This window comes from Borostomias antarcticus, assembly GCF_949987555.1.
Source record: "Borostomias antarcticus genome assembly, chromosome: 2".
In the NCBI taxonomy this organism is placed as follows: Eukaryota; Metazoa; Chordata; class Actinopteri; order Stomiiformes; family Stomiidae; genus Borostomias; species Borostomias antarcticus.
This window is the reverse complement of record NC_140235.1, coordinates 1104183-1123086: the sequence shown is the minus strand read 5'-3', so window position 1 is coordinate 1123086 and position 18904 is coordinate 1104183. Positions and strand designations below refer to the sequence as shown.

The following is an 18904-nucleotide window of genomic DNA, read 5'->3' as shown; positions in this document are numbered from 1 at the left end:
ATATAGCACACCTATGACACTACCTCTGTTTACCTGGATGTGTTTTGATATCACTGCGCAGCGCAAAATATCGTTTTTTTCCAATAATTTGTTAGCCTACAATTTATCAGTCGATATTTAGCCTTGCTAGCTAGCAAACACAGATGCTCCGTGGAAACGTTGATCTTTTCGGAGGCATGATCTCTGACGAGTGCTAAACTGACAACGTTAATTAAAATATTTTTTACTGAAAGTATGCCCTTGACCTCATTAGGGCCCGAGCACTGGCGGTGCGAGGCCCTATTGTATTTCGAAGGATTATTATTAGGGCCCGAGCACTGGCTGTGCGAGGCCCTATTGAAACTCGAAGGATTATTATTATTCTTCTCCTTCTCCTTCTCCTTCTCCTTCTCCTTTACTCCAAACAAATGCCTTTTAGGCGGCCTGAACATCGATGAAAACGGATGAAACTTTGCAGATACGTCAGTCCCGGTGAAAAATTTGATAATTCATGGGTGACGGAAATGGGCGTGGCAAAACGGCTCAAGAGCGCCCCCTGGAAAATCTAAAATGGCGAGCCCCACCTTTCAGTTTGATGTAGGCGAATGAAATTCGGAGGGCATATGTAGTTCATCGAGACGCACTAAAATGTCTCTTGGAGCTATACCCAACATGCAACAGTAAGGCCGCCATTTTGCTTTTAATGTGCCATTTTGTCCTTGTTTTGACCATTTCCATGCCTCGTACTTCGACAAACTCCTCCTACAGATTTCATCCGATCAACTTCATATCGGGTCAGCTTCATCTTAAGGCCTTTGTGATCAAAAGTTATCAAAAAAATTGAGTTTTCACCAAACACCCTTGCCGTGGCGCCCCGCCAAAGTTTGACATTTCGCCATAAAACACGAAGTCCTCATAACTCCTCCATACATTATCCAATTTGTCCGATATATCTCACTCTTCATGACGGTTCTGTCCTGAACACATCTATGTGTCAGTATTGCGTCATACTTATAGCGCCACCTATTGGTGAAACAGGAAGTCCTCATAACTCCTCCATACATTATCCAATTTGTCCGATATATCTCACGCTTCATGACGGTTCTGTCCTGAACACATCTATGTGTCAGTATTGCGTCATACTTATAGCGCCACCTATTGGTGAAACAGGAAGTCCTCATAACTCATCCATACATTATCCAATTTGTCCGATATATCTCACGCTTCATGACGGTTCTGTCCTGAACACATCTATGTGTCAGTATTGCATCATACTTATAGCGCCACCTATTGGTGAAACAGGAAGTCCTCATAACTCATCCATACATTATCCAATTTGTCCGATATATCTCACGCTTCATGACGGTTCTGTCCTGAACACATCTATGTGTCAGTATTGCGTCATACTTATAGCGCCACCTATTGGTGAAACAGGAAGTCCTCATAACTCCTCCATACATTATCCAATTTGTCCGATATATCTCACGCTTCATGACGGTTCTGTCCTGAACACATCTATGTTTCAGTATTGCGTCATACTTATAGCGCCACCTATTGGTGAAACAGGAAGTCCTCATAACTCCTCCATACATTATCCAATTCGTCCGATATATCTCACGCTTCATGAAGGTTCTGTCCTGAACACATCTATGTGTCAGTTTTGCGTCATACTTATAGCGCCACCTATTGGTGAAACAGGAAGTCCTCATAACTCCTACATACATTATCCAATTCGTCCGATATATCTCACGCTTCATGAAGGTTCTGTCCTGAACACATCTATGTGTCAGTATTGCGTCATACTTATAGCGCCACCTATTGGTGAAACAGGAAGTCCTCATAACTCCTCCATACATTATCCGATTTGTCCGATATATCTCACGCTTCATGACGGTTCTGTCCTGAACACATCTATGTGTCAGTATTGCGTCATACTTATAGCGCCACCTATTGGTGAAACAGGAAGTCCTCATAACTCCTCCATACATTATCCGATTTGTCCGATATATCTCACGCTTCATGACGGTTCTGTCCTGAACACATCTATGTGTCAGTATTGCGTCATACTTATAGCGCCACCTATTGGTGAAACAGGAAGTCCTCATAACTCCTCCATAAATTATCCGATTTGTCCGATTTATCTCACGCTTCATGACGGTTCTGTCCTGAACACATCTATGTGTCAGTATTGCGTCATACTTATAGCGCCACCTATTGGTGAAACAGGAAGTCCTCATAACTCCTGCATACATCATCCGATTTGCACCAAATTGCTGACGCTTCATGAAGGTCACCTTCTGAACACATCTATGCGTCGGTATTGAGTTACACTTACAGCGCCACCTACTGGTGAAACAGGAAGAACTCATAACTCCTACATACATTATCCGATTTACTCCAAATTGCTCATGCTTGATGAAGGTCGCATCTTGAACACATCTGTAGGTCAGTATTGCGTCATACCTACAGCGCCACCTACTGCTTACAGGAAGTCCTCATAACTCCTACATACTTTGTCCGATTTACACAACATTTCTCACGCTTCATCAAGGTACTGTCCTGAACACATCTATGCGTCGGTATTGAGTCACGCTTAGAGCGCCACCTACTGGTGACAGGAAGTTTCTGTCAGTACTGGACACCGAAATAGCACACCCTTTAACGGCGCCACACCCCGACCCGCGTGGGGTGCGAGGGCCCGCTCACTGCTGCTCGCAGCACTAGTTCTTCTTTTACCTTCTTCTTTTCCCCAAACAAATGCCTTTTTGACGGCCTAAACATCGATGAAAACGGATGAAACTTTGCAGATACGTCAGTCCCGGTGAAAAATTTGATAATTCATGGGTGACAGAAATGGGTGTGGCAAAACGGCTCAAGAGCGCCCCCTGGAAAATCTAAAATGGCGAGCCCCACCTTTCAGTTTGATGTAGGCGAACAAAATTCGGTGGGCATATGTAGTTCATCGAGACGCACTAAAATGTCTCTTGGAGCTATACCCAACATGCAACAGGAAGGCCGCCATTTTGATTTTAATGTGCCATTTTGTCCTTGTTTTGACCATTTCCATGCCTCGTACTTCGACGAACTCCTCTTACAGATTTCATCCGATCAACTTCATATCGGGTCAGCTTCATCTTAAGACCTTTGTGATCAAAAGTTATCAAAAAAATTGAGTTTTCACCAAACACCCTTGCCGTGGCGCCCCGCCAAAGTTTGACATTTCGCCATAAAACACGAAGTCCTCATAACTCCTCCATACATTATCCAATTTGTCCAATATATCTCACGCTTCATGACGGTTCTGTCCTGAACACATCTATGTGTCAGTATTGCATCATACTTATAGCGCCACCTATTGGTGAAACAGGAAGTCCTCATAACTCCTCCATACATTGTCCGATTTGTCCGATATATCTCACGCTTCATGACGGTTCTGTCCTGAACACATCTATGTGTCAGTATTGCATCATACTTATAGCGCCACCTATTGGTGAAACAGGAAGTCCTCATAACTCCTCCATACATTATCCAATTTGTCCGATATATCTCACGCTTCATGACGGTTCTGTCCTGAACACATCTTTGTGTCAGTATTGCATCATACTTATAGCGCCACCTGTTGGTAATACAGGAAGTACTCATAACTCCTCCATACATTATCCGATTTGTCCGATATTTCTCACGCTTCATGACGGTTCTGTCCTGAACACATCTATGTGTCAGTATTGCGTCATACTTATAGCGCCACCTATTGGTGAAACAGGAAGTCCCCATAACTCCTCCATACATTATCCGATTTGTCCGATATATCTCACGCTTCATGACGGTTCTGTCCTGAACACATCTATGTGTCAGTATTGCGTCATACTTATAGCGCCACCTATTGGTGAAACAGGAAGTCCTCATAACTCCTACATACATTATCGGATTTGTCCGATATATCTCACGCTTCATGACGGTTCTGTCCTGAACACATCTATGTGTCATTATTGCGTCATACTTATAGCGCCACCTATTGGTGAAACAGGAAGTCCTCATAACTCCTACATACATTATCCAATTCATCCGATATATCTCACGCTTCATGACGGTTCTGTCCTGAACACATCTATGTGTCAGTATTGCATCATACTTATAGCGCCACCTATTGGTGAAACAGGAAGTCCTCATAACTACTACATACATTATCCAATTCATCCCATATATCTCACGCTTCATGACGGTTCTGTCCTGAACACATCTATGTGTCAGTATTGCATCATACTTATAGCGCCACCTATTGGTGAAACAGGAAGTCCTCATAACTCCTCCATACATTATCCAATTTGTCCGATATATCTCACGCTTCATGACGGTTCTGTCCTGAACACATCTATGTGTCAGTATTGCATCATACTTATAGCGCCACCTATTGGTGAAACAGGAAGTCCTCATAACTCCTACATACATTATCCAATTCGTCCGATATATCTCACGCTTCATGAAGGTTCTGTCCTGAACACATCTAAGTGTCAGTATTGCATCATACTTATAGCGCCACCTATTGGTGAAACAGGAAGTCCTCATAACTCCTCCATACATTATCCGATTCGTCCGATATATCTCACGCTTCATGAAGGTTCTGTCCTGAACACATCTATGTGTCAGTATTGCGTCATACTTATAGCGCCACCTATTGGTGAAACAGGAAGTCCTCATAACTCCTCCATACATTATCCGATTTGTCCGATTTATCTCACGCTTCATGACGGTTCTGTCCTGAACACATCTATGTGTCAGTATTGCGTCATACTTATAGCGCCACCTATTGGTGAAACAGGAAGTCCTCATAACTCCTGCATACATCATCCGATTTGCACCAAATTGCTGACGCTTCATGAAGGTCACCTTCTGAAAACATCTATGCTTCGGTATTGAGTTACACTTACAGCGCCACCTACTGGTGAAACAGGAAGTACTCATAACTCCTACATACATTATCCGATTTACTCCAAATTGCTCATGCTTGATGAAGGTCGCATCTTGAACACATCTGTAGGTCAGTATTGCGTCATTGCTACAGCGCCACCTACTGCTTACAGGAAGTCCTCATAACGCCTACATACTTTGTCCGATTTACACAACATTTCTCACGCTTCATCAAGGTACTGTCCTGAACACATCTATGCGTCGGTATTGAGTCACACTTAGAGCGCCACCTACTGGTGACAGGAAGTTTCTGTCAGTACTGGACACCGAAATAGCACACCCTTTAACGGCGCCACACCCCGACCCGCGTGGGGTGCGAGGGCCCGCTCACTGCTGCTCGCAGCACTAGTTTATTATTTATAATTTCATTGGCAACTGTTTTATAAATTATTATTATTATTATTAATACATTTTATTTGTAAATGCACTTTACATCGAATGAACAATCTCAAAGTGCTACAGAACGTAAAAAACATTTAGAAAAAAGAACGCTTCATAGGCTAGTCTAGTATACACACCCATACAGTCAAGTATACACACCCATACAGTCAAGTATACACACCCATACAGTCAAGTATACACACCCATACAGTCTAGTATACACACCCATACAGTCAAGTATACACACCCATACAGTCAAGTATACACACCCATACAGTCAAGTATACACACCCATACAGTCAAGTATACACACCCATACAGTCTAGTATACACACCCATACAGTCAAGTATACACACCCATACAGTCAAGTATACACACCCATACAGTCAAGCATACACACCCATACAGTCTAGTATACACACCCATACAGTCAAGTATACACACCCATACAGTCAAGTATACACACCCATACAGTCAAGTATACACACCCATACAGTCAAGTATACACACCCATTCAAAAGAGAGGACCCAGCAGCCCCGGGCGATGCCCAGCAGGATGTTGATTGTGCGTCTGTGGCCTCCAGACACCACATGAGTGGTGCTCTCACACACGCGGTCGACCACGACGAACCCGCCCAGAGCGCTAACCACCTGGACCACGGTGTGCTGCTTCCTGGGGAGGACCACGAGGAAGAAGAGAAGAAGAAAACCATAGAAGATGGCGGCGGAGGAGAACGAGAGGAAGAGGAAGAAGAGGAGGGAGAAAAGTGGTCAGTGACGTCACAACAACATAGAAATTGGAAAAGGTCAAAGTATGACGTCACAACAACATAAAAACTGTATAAGGTCAAAGCATGACGTCACAACAATATAAAAACTGTATAAGGTCAAAGTATGACGTCACAACAACATAAAAACTGTATATGGTCAAAGCATGACATCACAACAACATAAAAACTGTATAAGGTCAAAGTATGACGTCACAACAACATAAAAACTGTATATGGTCAAAGCATGACGTCACAACAACATAGAAATTGGATAAGGTTTTGTTAGAATGTAAAGTACTCACTCAGTGGGCATGCTCGTCATGACTAGGGTTCTCGTGGTCTGAAATAGATTGAGCACACATACGTTACACTAACACAAACCTACACATAATGAGTGCAGATAGAGGATTGTTAGTTTGAAAAACAGCCAGAATATCTAGATTGGTTTATATCTAGGGGCGAGCAGAATCGTAGACAGCTAAGGGCCAGCACTGAATAGGAATTGGGAGTTACAACTCAACCAATCAACTGTGCCCTTCTGCAACACAACAACACATGCCGGATATCTGTGTATTTGTTGAGCTGAGGAGGAAATGCAAGCCCAAGGCAGAGAGTTGCGAAAAACAGATTGGAAACCATATTGACTTGTGGTTTCTGGTGGTTCTGAGAAAGCCCATCAGCCCGTATGGACTGAAGCTTGGCATCCATACGGCCGGCTGTTGTGAGCATGACAAACGCCTAAGCAGCAGTTAGAACACAGAGACAGGGCCACCAGGCTACTTCCTGTCAGGAACTACTCCACTGCCCCCCAAACAGGAAGTCAGGGGTGAAGGCCTTCTGAATACAGGGCTGCCAAAACACCCAAACAGACTACCCCTCGATCCACTGCATACAACTATGTACAGGCCGGCTGTACACACAGGGCAGGGAGGCAGGTAGTGACATCAATATGAAGTCAGGTGTCACGGCCTGCGTAATGTGGGCTCTCAATGAGAGATTGGAAAGAGTTTTAGTAGAAGATGATAGGGGGGGAAAGAGCACACAAATATGTGGACGGAAGACGGCGTGTTTCCATGGCAGGATGAACACCACAGGTGTGATCCTGGGAGCAGGAAACCTCTCTTCTTACTTACTTTCTCAGATTGGATTCTCAATAGATTAGCCCTGAATGACTAAAGCACTAATCTCCTTAAGACCAACGTATAATAATAACCAAAATATCTTTCGTATGAATGCAAATGAAAAGGATTCTTAGATGGGAAAAAAAATCACTATAATTTGATGTCATCAATAGTCATTTACAGACTGAAATGATGTTTTCAGCCAGACTGCCTTAAAGGAGGCTAGTCGTGGTATAGGACATCAGTCATCACAAGGGATAGCGCTTCACTCAGTCCATTCTTAAACAGCCTTATTGATCTTTCCCTCAGATATCATCCATCATCACCTCAGATATCATCCATCATCACCTCAGATATCATCCATCATCACCTCAGATATCATCCATCATCACCTCAGATATCATCCATCATCACCATGGAACTGATTCAAGTGAGAAGGAAAAGACTGCAGCTGTTTGCTAATACCAAAGAAATGAGTTAATAATGAAAAACAACAATGCTTTCAGTGGCGAGCCAGAGTAGTTACTCAGCCAGAAAGGCCAAGCCCCACCCACTAGAAAGGCCAAGCCCCACCCACTGCTGGCACGGATCTGGGAATGCTTTTCAGACTTCAAACGAGACCAGGGGGTCTTGCTCCTTGAAGGGACAACTGAGAAGCAATGGCAAGTCTCAATTTTAACTCCTACACTATAGAGGCACATCACCAAGAATTTCAACAGCTATTTTGCAGGTTCCTCAAAGGGGATTTCTTTCTTTGACGGGGGGAGGGGGGGCTTATCTTGTGCAGTGAACATGTTCTGGCAGTCGAATACGAGGGGAGGCATTGAAGAATGAGAGTCCACACACAAAATGAAGCCAGGACAAAGAGGTTGGTGTGTACTGTAGCACTGCCCCCATTTCAATGCTCGCAGTACAAATGAAGGAAATTCTTCAGAGTATGACGAGGTCCCCCTTGATGGCCGGGCTATGCTCACTCAAATGACCCAGGCCCTATTCATACAGTGAAAGAGAAGCTGACATACCAAGCCCCTGCTTAGTTTGGGGTCAGGAGGGGGCTGTGATGGCCAATTACTATCCAAAAGCACCCCTGATGGTACAAAGATCAGATTACCACTTGTCACAATGGAACAGTGACTTAATTTGCAAGAGCTATGAAAAACTATGTTAAAATGGGCTAGGCAACACCCCATGAACAGACTGAGCTTTCCAGACAATAAAGTTGCACTGAAATATCTGTAATTTATCTAAACAAAGATCTCTGAATACAGTCATGACAACATCATGCGTCCTGCTCTAAATGAAGAGTATCTACTTCAAGAGAGTATACATAAAGGATAACTTTGCACGGCTAAGAGCACAAAGCTACCATCAGATGGCATGCTTCATCAACCCACACCACTCTGAACAAATCTGTTTCTTTTGAAGAGGCTTTTAGCGAGTTTCTTAATGCTATATGCTCTGGTGGATTTGTAAACTACAATCTCATCTAAGGCATTATCATAATTATCCAATCTAGACAAACGGGGAGAGTAATGGTGGTTAGCACAAGTAATGTTGTGGCCCACTTGCACATGACTTCATTTATTCCACCCTGGGTGAGACAGCCTTTGTCCAGATGCAGAGAGGGATAATCCAAACAGCCAGCGCCCTCCCTAACCTCCCTAATGAGTGCTGGGGATGACATGTCAGGGGAGATTGTGATGCTGAACTCAAAACACTGCACCAAGTGCAGATAGGTTACCCGCACATCTTGGTGGTCAGGAAATGTAGGGTATTCTGTGAACTCTAAGGGTTTCCGAACTCTGTGACCTGACTGACGAAGTGTCAGTTTACAATCACCTAACCTCTAGGTAGAACAGCCTAAAATATCACATCTCACCCAACTTAGGCCAAGTGAATATACCAGAACGCTCTTTGATACAGGTCACAAGGGAACAAACTCAAATAGGATTCCTGAGAAAGAGAAAGATGAAAGCAGGTTTTTCAACAATCTTTTGAGAGCTGAAGTTTTGTCAGGCTTGACAGAACACCCAGACAGAGCCAGGTGCGCGTCACGTCAGGGTGAGCGATCTTGCGCTCTACCAACATGGAGGTAAAACACAGGAAACCCTGGAGACGACACAGGGCCTCTATGGCAGGCAGCTGCCTCAGAGTTTCTCTCCTGACAGGCAGCTCCTGAGAGGACTGAAAGAGTGAGTGAACCTTTTCCGAGCACCTGTGTTCAGACGAAATGAAAAAGAAATAAAAGAGTTGTTCGTTCTTGTTTGTTTCCACTGAGGGATTTAACATAACTCTTTAAAGATGACAGATTACATTTCTAAGATCTCTCCAGGACATCTATTCAGGCAACTTATTTACCATTATTTACCAATAATTACCATTATTTACCAATAATTATTTATTCATACACTGCACTGTAACTTTTATTCCTGTATTTTATTTTTCCTGCATTTTGTTTTAAATGTCTTTTTTTTTTGCATTTTGTTTTATATGACCTTTTATGTGTTGCTTTTAATGTCTCATGTAAAGCACTTTGAATTGCCTTGTTGCTGAAATGTGCTCTACAAATAAACTTGCCTTGCCATTGAGAAAGTGAGAATTGAGTGGGTCAACTGCCTGTCTGCAGACATCATCAGAGATCTTGAGGTAGGCTCAATATAAACATATACACTTAGTCTGTTTTTATCATGATACATTATACAATAAAGGGCAAATTATTATTCAAACATTTGTTACCTTAGTTTCTTTGTCCATGCTCTTGGCCACTTCATTGACTTGGCTTTTCTGTTTGCATATCTCAGAAATTGTAGCGTTGTCATCCGCTGCTGCATCACACTCAGTTCCTCTGCCTACAGCTGAAAACGGCACAAAACAAACAAAAATATCATCCAATCAATCTCACAACAGGTGCACCTGCTGAACCATCTGAGCTCATATTCCCTTGTGCTGGCTTGTGGGTGTGCTTTGAGGTAGCAAAATGAGACTAAATTACAAATGTATAACGAGAAATACAATATTAAAGCAATACATAGCGTTTTCTCCGGTTTTCTTGCGCCCCCACAGGCTCTGCGAGTAAGTGCACTGTCGTACTGTCGTAACTAGGGATGTGCACGGTTAACCGATTTCTCGAGTACCCGAGTAGGCAATCTGCTAGTCGGAAAATAAATACTACTCGGTTAATCTAAAGGCTATACAATATGGCATGTTTGGCCGTGAAAGCGCGCATTTCTGAGCGCCTGTGCCCTTTTTCAATTGTTACCAAAGAGGATAGAGCGTTGGCGGCTGCCTGGAGAAAAGCGCTGTACTGGATATGGAGTCTTTTTAAGAGCGCTCCGGCACAGGCCCATGCGCGTATAGCCTACTCGTTTTCCAGCCTATAAAGAAATATTGAATGAATAGGCCTGTTGTTCAATAAATCTATTTAGTTTTGCATGGACATTTCTCTAATGAAGGCTTGACGCCGAAACATCCATTATTGTCCAATAAATTGGAAATAGGCAGTGAGTGCCGCGGTGCTTTTTAGATAACGCTAAAAATTAATTCACTTGTTATCCGGCATCGGCAGTAAAGGCTTGGTTTAATACTTAATTTATATTAGTAAATTAGAGGTCTGGTTGCATATTGTAGGCTTAGAGTTTTCAGAGTAGCCTAACGATAGGCTTAATAGGCTATGAGCTGGGCAGTGCATCCAAATTAAAAGGCTGCGTTTTTCGATTCCGATAGCTTCATGAAAACCTGTGGGTTATTCAATCTGATGATAAGTAATGCATCCAACCACACATCAGCTTTTAAATATGTTTATTTGCAAGGGCATGGACGAGACATGAAAGCACCGCCACGGTAATAACGGCAGAAAAAAACGTTTTCCCCTCCGAGGGGGCCGGGGTTCAATGCGCTCTGTCTGGACGGTATCTTTTTTTGAGTAATCTTTTTTTTGAGTAATCGGTTACTCGAGTAGGATCAGGTTAGGTTACTCGGTTTTAAAATTAGTCGAAATTCCCATCCCTAGTCGTAACGTTATCAGATTGTCTTTTTCTGGCTTCCTCCGTGATGTTTTGCTTCGGTTTTCTCACCTCCGCCATGATATCATTGAGCTAAAAAACGCATGATATCCATAGACGCCAGAATAGTTAGCTACTACTGTGTTGTTTAAGCACAACGTCGTGAAATTGAGAGTTTAACATGTTTTTTGAATGATTTTTCAAGGTGCCCATCCACATCCATTGTATGACCAAAACGGTGGTAGAGCAATTATCAGACTTTCTCAAAACTGCTAGTTTTGTCAACGTTTTGATCTGAACCATTGTACATGATCATAAGTAACCTTAAAACAGGGCTAAACATGCATTTTCCCTTTACTACTCCTTTAATGTGCCATTTTCCCCTTGTTTTTACCATTTCTGTGCCTTGTACTTTAATGAACTCCTACAGATTTCATCCAATCAACTTCATATTCTGTCAGCTTCATCTTAAGACCTTTGTGATCAAAAGTTATCAAAAAAAGTTATCAAAAAAAAGTTTTCACCAAACACCCTTGCCGCGGCGCCCCGCCAAATTTTGACATTTCGCCATAAAACAGATAGTCCTCATAACCCCTCCATACATTATCCGATTTGTCTGATATTTCTCACGCTTCATGACGGTTCTGTCCTGAACACATCTATGTGTCAGTATTGCGTCATACTTATAGCGCCACCTATTGGTGAAACAGGAAGTCCTCAAAACTCCTACATACATTATCCGATTTGCACAAAATTGCTGACGCTTCATGAAGGTGGCATTCTAAACACATCTATGCGTCGGTATTGAGTCACACTTACAGCGCCACCTACTGGTGAAACAGGAAGTCCTCATAACTCCTACATACGTTATCCGATTTACTCCAAATTGCTCATGCTTGATGAAGGTCGCATCTTGAACACATCTGTAAGTCAGTATTGCGTCATACCTACAGCGCCACCTACTGGTGAAACAGGAAGTCCTCATAACACCTACATACGTTATCCGATTTACTCCAAATTGCTCAGGGTTGATGAAGGTCGCATCCTGAACACATCTGTGCGTCGGCATTGAGTCACGCTTAGAGCGCCACCTACTGGTGACAGGAAGCTTCTCTCTGTACTGGACACCGAAATAGCACACTTTAACGGTGCCGCACCCCAACACGCATGGGGTGCGAGGGCCCGCTCACTGCTGCTCGCAGCCCTAGTGATGTATTTATTTTTAACAAAAATAGGTCAGTTATTAAAGGAGAGAAACTTTACAAAATAACCTATAGGGCCTATAATGTGACAGGGAAATAAAGGTAAAAGGGTGATCTATTGAGTGCCAAGTTCATTATGATGACACAGCCAATGTCAACATTTAGGACACAATGTGTGTTCTTCAGTCACTGCAGTCTTTCAGCCTGAGGTAGGCGACTCAGGCCCTCCTCATCAAACCTGCACGGTAACAGCGCTTCCTAGCTGGCCAATTAAGAGCCTTCATCTGACATCTTGCTACACCAGATGCTAACCGAAAGAACCGATTGGGCTACAACCGATTAGGCTACATCTGATAAGGCTGGCGCAGGCTTGCCATCTGGCTATTTCAAAGCAATATCTTTTTGCCGTTAACAGATTGATGAAGTGCTAATTGAAAGAATGTGGATTACAGCAGAAGCTTGTCATTGGACCATCTCAAAGACATATTCATCGAAAGGCCTTTAATAGTTTGACGAAGTGATAATTGTGAAAATGAAAAGTTTGAAAAATAAAAATAAAAAAAATGAAAATTTGAAAGCAGGAAATACTCATTGAGATGCAGTATCTGCAAGTAAAATAATTATCTATTTTAAAATAAATAAAAACATGTAATTCCTAATATTTAAACTAATAATATTCTCAATTTTATAAAACAAAAAACACACATAAAAAAACATTTAAACAACCATAAAGTCGCCATTTTAGATAAACTGTTAGTCGATGTTCTGTAGTGGTCTCTGGAGACATCCAGTAGAGGGCATAGACTATAGAGATTTTGTTGGGGTTCACAGACATTACGATTTTTAAAATCCCAGTCTATGCCCAGCTTAACATCAGGGTCACCAGTGTCCTGAGTGGAAGCCACAACTTCTCTCTTGATCACGTGTCATTTATTTAGCCAACATCTCCACAACCGGAAGAACAAAACAAGCCAGGAGGGCAAGCACACACAGCTCCAACCAGAGAGCTAGAGCCCTCTACACCATTAACAAATTGAACCAAGTGTCTGGTGTGGTGAAGTTTAGGGCTTTTTGAAGCAGTGTATCTGTTACAAATTTTGTACAAATTGCAGTTCTGCTAATGTGAATGCAGAACGATGGAATCCGCTGCACAAGGTCTGCTCGTTACAGGGTTTGGCATGCTACTGGGCGGACAGTACACGGGACAGAATGGGGTTTTGTTTACTGATCGAATTGAATGCAATAATAATCCTGCACAATATGAGAACTTGGGTTTAGGACTCACATACTTTCCACATGTGAGCTACTTCCCTCCTCTGTGTCTTTGTGGCCAGGTGGATCTGGACTCGGCTCGTCTTCACCAGTAGCGGTCGTACCAGGTTTCGAAGAAGGTGTGTTTGATCCTCTCTTCTTAGGAGCTGATTCTTTAACCATCGTCAACGACAATATGCTCTGCCTAGTTCGTCTTTTAGATAGAGCAAATATACTGTCCACAATGGATGGAGGTCCCTTGACATCCTGTTTAAGAGGCTGTTGGTAATCTAAGACAGTGTCGGCAGCCACAGCCCGTGGTTGGGCAGACCAAGTACTTTCACTCTTACTCCTCTTTCTCTTCCCAGGGTTAGACTCCATCTCAAAGGGGGTCTGAGCCTTGGTCTCTGAGGACAAGCAGTGCCTAGGGGATGCTGCTCGTCGCCCCCATTGTTGATTAGCTTGAGAGAAGTAGTCATCAAACTCCTTGTCATCCTCAGCACATGGGGTAATACTCATTGGATAGTCAGACGCAGATGAGGGGCGTGCTATGGCAGAGGGAGCGGGCCAGCGTTTGGCCTGTTTACTCCCTTTCAGTGACAGTGTGGAAATGTCTGATATTTTTTGAGATGGTGCATTGTCTAATATGACTGTGGATGTTGGGCAACCAGGAATGCCCCCAACTTTTAGGTCCGTCTTGGTCTTAGATTCATGTATGGCCTGTATTGTTCTCCTACTGTTTGATGGTGTGCCTTTCACTGTCTTAGATGTGCTCGATGACCGTCTACGTTTTCCGACGGGAAAACTGTCGGATTCTACTAATGACTGTCCTCTCTCACTCTTGCTCTCCTTAGGGAGCCAGAGTGGAAAAGTAGGAAGAGGAGAGCAAACGGATGATTTGCGTGTCGGGGGCATGTCTCTACATGGTGACAGCCAGGGTTCTTCCGAGTCTTTCTTTGCCAGAGATTTCTCCAGACTATGGCCAGCCGTGTCTTCATGCTGCTTCCCTGCATGCTTTTTGTCTGATCGCTGAACACCTGAAGGCAGGTTGAAATCATCATCTGATTCATCACCTGCCGGGAGGAACATAACATAGAGAAAATAATGAGACCACAGAAGCAAATAATTCCGAACTAGAAATTCTGCTCGGAGAGCACAGACCTCCACCCCCCCGTTTCGTGGATCTGTGCGCGCCAAAATTGAATGGGTTCTAAATTGGACCATGTCACACCCCTCCACCGAGTTTCATGAAAATCAGTCTGCTAGTTTTCGGGTAAAACTGGTCTAAAAAAATGAATGGCGGTGAATGGCCGGCCGTGTTTGGGCGGCTCGTGGCCTCGACCCGTGATTCGGATCCGCTCCTAAATGTAATGGGTTCTAAGCTGGACCATGCTACACCTTTCCACTGAGTTCATGAAAATCGGTGCAGTTATTTTTGCGTAATCCTGCTGAAAACATTACCTCTCGCCCTGCGCTGTCGCTGGGGCAGAGGTAAAAATACACATATTCTACCTAGAAGCTGTCCTTACCAAATAAAGTCCTCGATGGACTACTACCAAGGCAAGGCTTCCTCTCTGGTGATAATCGCGACTCAGTCTGTGAAGCTGAGAGAAACCACCAATCAACATTACAACATCTTGAAACACATGACATCCAAGCCGAAAACACAGAACCATAATGCTTAAAATGTGTCTTTATGCACCTGATGAAACAGTGAGATTGTTTTTTTGGGATTAATTATCAAAAGTGTTTGATGATGCTGTATACCTCATAATTGATATGAATAGTGTCTAGGGCCTCAATAAAACTGAATTCAATTGAGTCTCTCAAGACAGTGACACCAGAAGGGGTCACTGTAGAGCGGTGGACACTCGTGAATAAATTAAACCAACCCCCCCTCGGGACTCGTGAGCGGCGGCCCATATGCCACCCCCCCGGAATCTGGCGAGATCAGGGTGCGAACCCCGGTGGCCCCCGGTGGGCAGCTGCACCAGAGGCTGATGCTCAGACCGCTACACCACCCCTAGGGCTGGGTATCGAGTCGAATTTCAAGAATCGATTCGATTCCGATTCACAAGGTTCAGAATCGATTATCACGATTCAATTCGATTCGATTTGATTCGATTCAATATTGATTCGGTTAGTGTTACTAAAACCTGTTTTTTTTAGCTGTAACCTTAATTACATGACTGCCAAGTTATGCAACACATCAATACTAGGGCTGGGTATCGATACTGATTTCCAAAAATGAATCAATGAATCAATCATTGAATGAATGAATTAACTATTCATTCCTTCATTTATTCATTCATTCATTAAATAAAAGATCGATTTTGGGATTCATGAATCGATTCTGAATCATTTGATTCAATCTGGACAAACATTCAGCCAGGCATCATCATGCAGTTGGGTACTCAGGTAAAGCACACCTGTGGGCGAGAGGTTTTCCCTCTTCTCTCTCATTTCTTTCAGACGCTGTGCCATGGAGTCCGAGCGCTTCAGCGACGGGCTGTAGACGATCCCGCTCTCTTCGTCAATGATGAAGGGAGACACATCCGTAACTATGGACAGAGACATTGTGAAATAAAGCCAAATAAATGTTAACTAACACTAATCTGGAATAGGCTCTGTGCACCAGCTCCACTACTTCCTGAAAGTCACTTGGCACTGCCGCACACCTGATTAATCACTTAATCCAATCATATAGGACAGGAAATAAAGATGCCAAGTGACTTTCAGGAAGTAGTGGAGCTGGTGCACAGAGCCTATAATGTCCTAATCGGGTATATCTTACTAAGGGGCGGAATAGGTGCCATGTCTTTCATCATCTTGTCCAGTTTCCTCTTCATGCGCCGGTCGCTCTCAGGTGTGTTCTCACGAGTGTCTCTGGGCTGCATGCAACGATGCTGGAAAAAGAATAAAGCAATGTTGCAGCATAACGTTATTAAATAGACTTAATCTTACATTTGAGATTAGTTTTAAAGAGAAATTCCCATCAACATAACTTCATACATTTAGTTTGAATAGGAAGCACGGCCCTGAACAATAATATCAACAGAAAAATATGGTCAATCATAATAATAATCCGATGTCTTTTTAAGGTTTGAATGCAACTTAGTTCCACTTACTGCTCTTTTCTTGAGTGCAGGATTGACTTCATCATTTAGAGCCGGGTACAACTCTTCATCCACATGCTCACATTCATCTTTACACCTGAGCATCAATCACCAGGATTAGAGTGGAGAAACTATCAAGGGGCAGACTGTGTTGTAAGATTTGACTGTCAGTGACATCTTGTGGCCAACATGTGAACTGAAATCTATTTTGAGAGTTCCATGCAACAGATACCTTACTAAGGTGCAGCCAAACACCCAACAACATTTTAGTTTATTTTGTGAATTTTTAGTTTATGCTTTGTTTGGATATCTATATTTATGTTAATATGTTTGTATTTAGTTTTGTTTATAATGTCTTTTTATTGTTGTTTTATTTTTTTATTGATAGTTTACAATGCCAATATTATATTTGTTGTTTTATATGCGTTTGTATATTGTTTTGCTTATAATGGTTTTATTGATATCTGGTTTTTGTGCGTGGCTGTAAGCCAGCGCAGCATGGAGAGCAAATGTCGGGTTGTCCCTCTCTCCCTTCCCAATTAATCCATCCCTGTGTGTTCCCTTGTTGACCTGCAGTTCTAAAAGCCCCGGTGGCCTAGTGGTCAAGGAGCTCGTCTTCCATACTGAACGTTGTGAGTTCAAAACTCGTGGTGTGGACATATAGCAACATGTAGCATTTTGTCACTGGATGCTATAGAAGCTATGTAAAAATCAACTTTTTTCAACTACAAAAAAAGCCTAGAGCTCACAGCGCTAAAAAGCGCTTGGAACACAGCTCTCGTCCCGAAAGCGCCCTAGAGCTCATTACTGATTGTAAACTACGAGAAAACAGCGCCAGCTCTAAAATACAGCTTGTCGGTGGACACGCTGTACACATTGATCATGTTGGAAATGTGTGTGAATTTGCTGCTATGTGACAGATAAGCATTGGAACTGATAAAATAATCCAGGGCCTAACCTAAGGTATTGAGGCCTATATCAACATATGTATATATGATATTTAGCATATCAACATAGTTGCAACCATTAGTATAGTCTGAGCATCTATAGATCATTCCTAATCTGAATGAGAGGCTTACCTAGCAACCCAGAGAACAGACACAAGCTTCACACCAGTTTTCTTGGCTTTGTTCCAAGTGGCTTGATGGCCGTTCTTAAAAACCACGAGTGACTTGTTTGTTGAATGTTTTCGATACCTGTCGTCAGAACAGAAGAAACCCGTGTAAAAAGGACATATGACGTGTAAACTCCTAAAAATCAATCATGAAAATGGCGAATAGGAAATGGTCTTTTTAAGCGTCTGCTGTGAGTGAGTGGGTCTCACCTCTGCACCCATCTCCTGCAGGTTCTGGATAAACGGTTTGGAGTAGTTGTCTGTTTTACTGGATGACCACACGTCAACATAGGCGACCACATCTGCATACGACACACACACACACACGCGCACACACACACACACACACACACACACACACACACACACACACACACACACACACACACACACACACACACACACACACACACACAGAGAGTCCAGACTTTTTACACAACATTTACAGTGATGTCACCATTATTAATATAACAGGTTGGTCTCTAGTGATTCTTGACTGGGCCTGAACCCATACCATACTTGTTTTTAGCACGACAACTATAAGCCTAGATCACTCATACTAATGCAGGCTGAGTTAAGATAGTTGAAGAAACGTTTCTTACCCTTGAGGACGGCAGCAGGGTTACTGTCCACGTTAGTAGTCATCCTCGGCTCCTTTTCTCCTTTAATAACTCACCTACAGTAAACATTCCCTGTACAATCTCTCTGTTCAGCAGAAGGCAAGGCAAGGCAAGTTTATTTATAGAGCACATTTCAGCCACAGGGCAATTCAAGGTGCTTTACATGAGACATTAAAAGCATTAAAACAAAAAGCAAGACATTATAGACGTTTAAAACAAAAGGCAGGTGGCAGAAGGTCCCATGCCCACTGGTTATCCACACATGCAAACTCAAAAACAAAAACCATTTTCAGTCAGTATGAATGACTGCGTTTCATATTTAGCACTAGATAACATAGCTGGATATCACTATAACGTGTATCAACTCAAGCCAGCTATCT

At 42.9% G+C, this 18904-nt stretch overlaps 1 protein-coding gene across 1 annotated transcript in view; it reads right to left on the bottom strand.

Moving 5' to 3' along the window:
• Positions 1-18630, bottom strand: part of mcph1 (microcephalin 1) — a 44031-nt gene extending 25401 nt beyond the window's left edge. Inside the window, 12 exon segments of the mRNA XM_084461363.1 lie at positions 5840-6002; positions 6402-6439; positions 9957-10075; positions 13713-14747; positions 15204-15278; positions 16104-16235; positions 16469-16580; positions 16803-16887; positions 17870-17956; positions 17958-17986; positions 18115-18206; positions 18507-18630. Coding sequence (XP_084317489.1) covers positions 5840-6002; positions 6402-6439; positions 9957-10075; positions 13713-14747; positions 15204-15278; positions 16104-16235; positions 16469-16580; positions 16803-16887; positions 17870-17956; positions 17958-17986; positions 18115-18206; positions 18507-18549 — 2010 coding nt within the window. The 5' untranslated portion in view covers positions 18550-18630.
• Between the last annotated feature and the right edge of the window lie 274 nt (positions 18631-18904).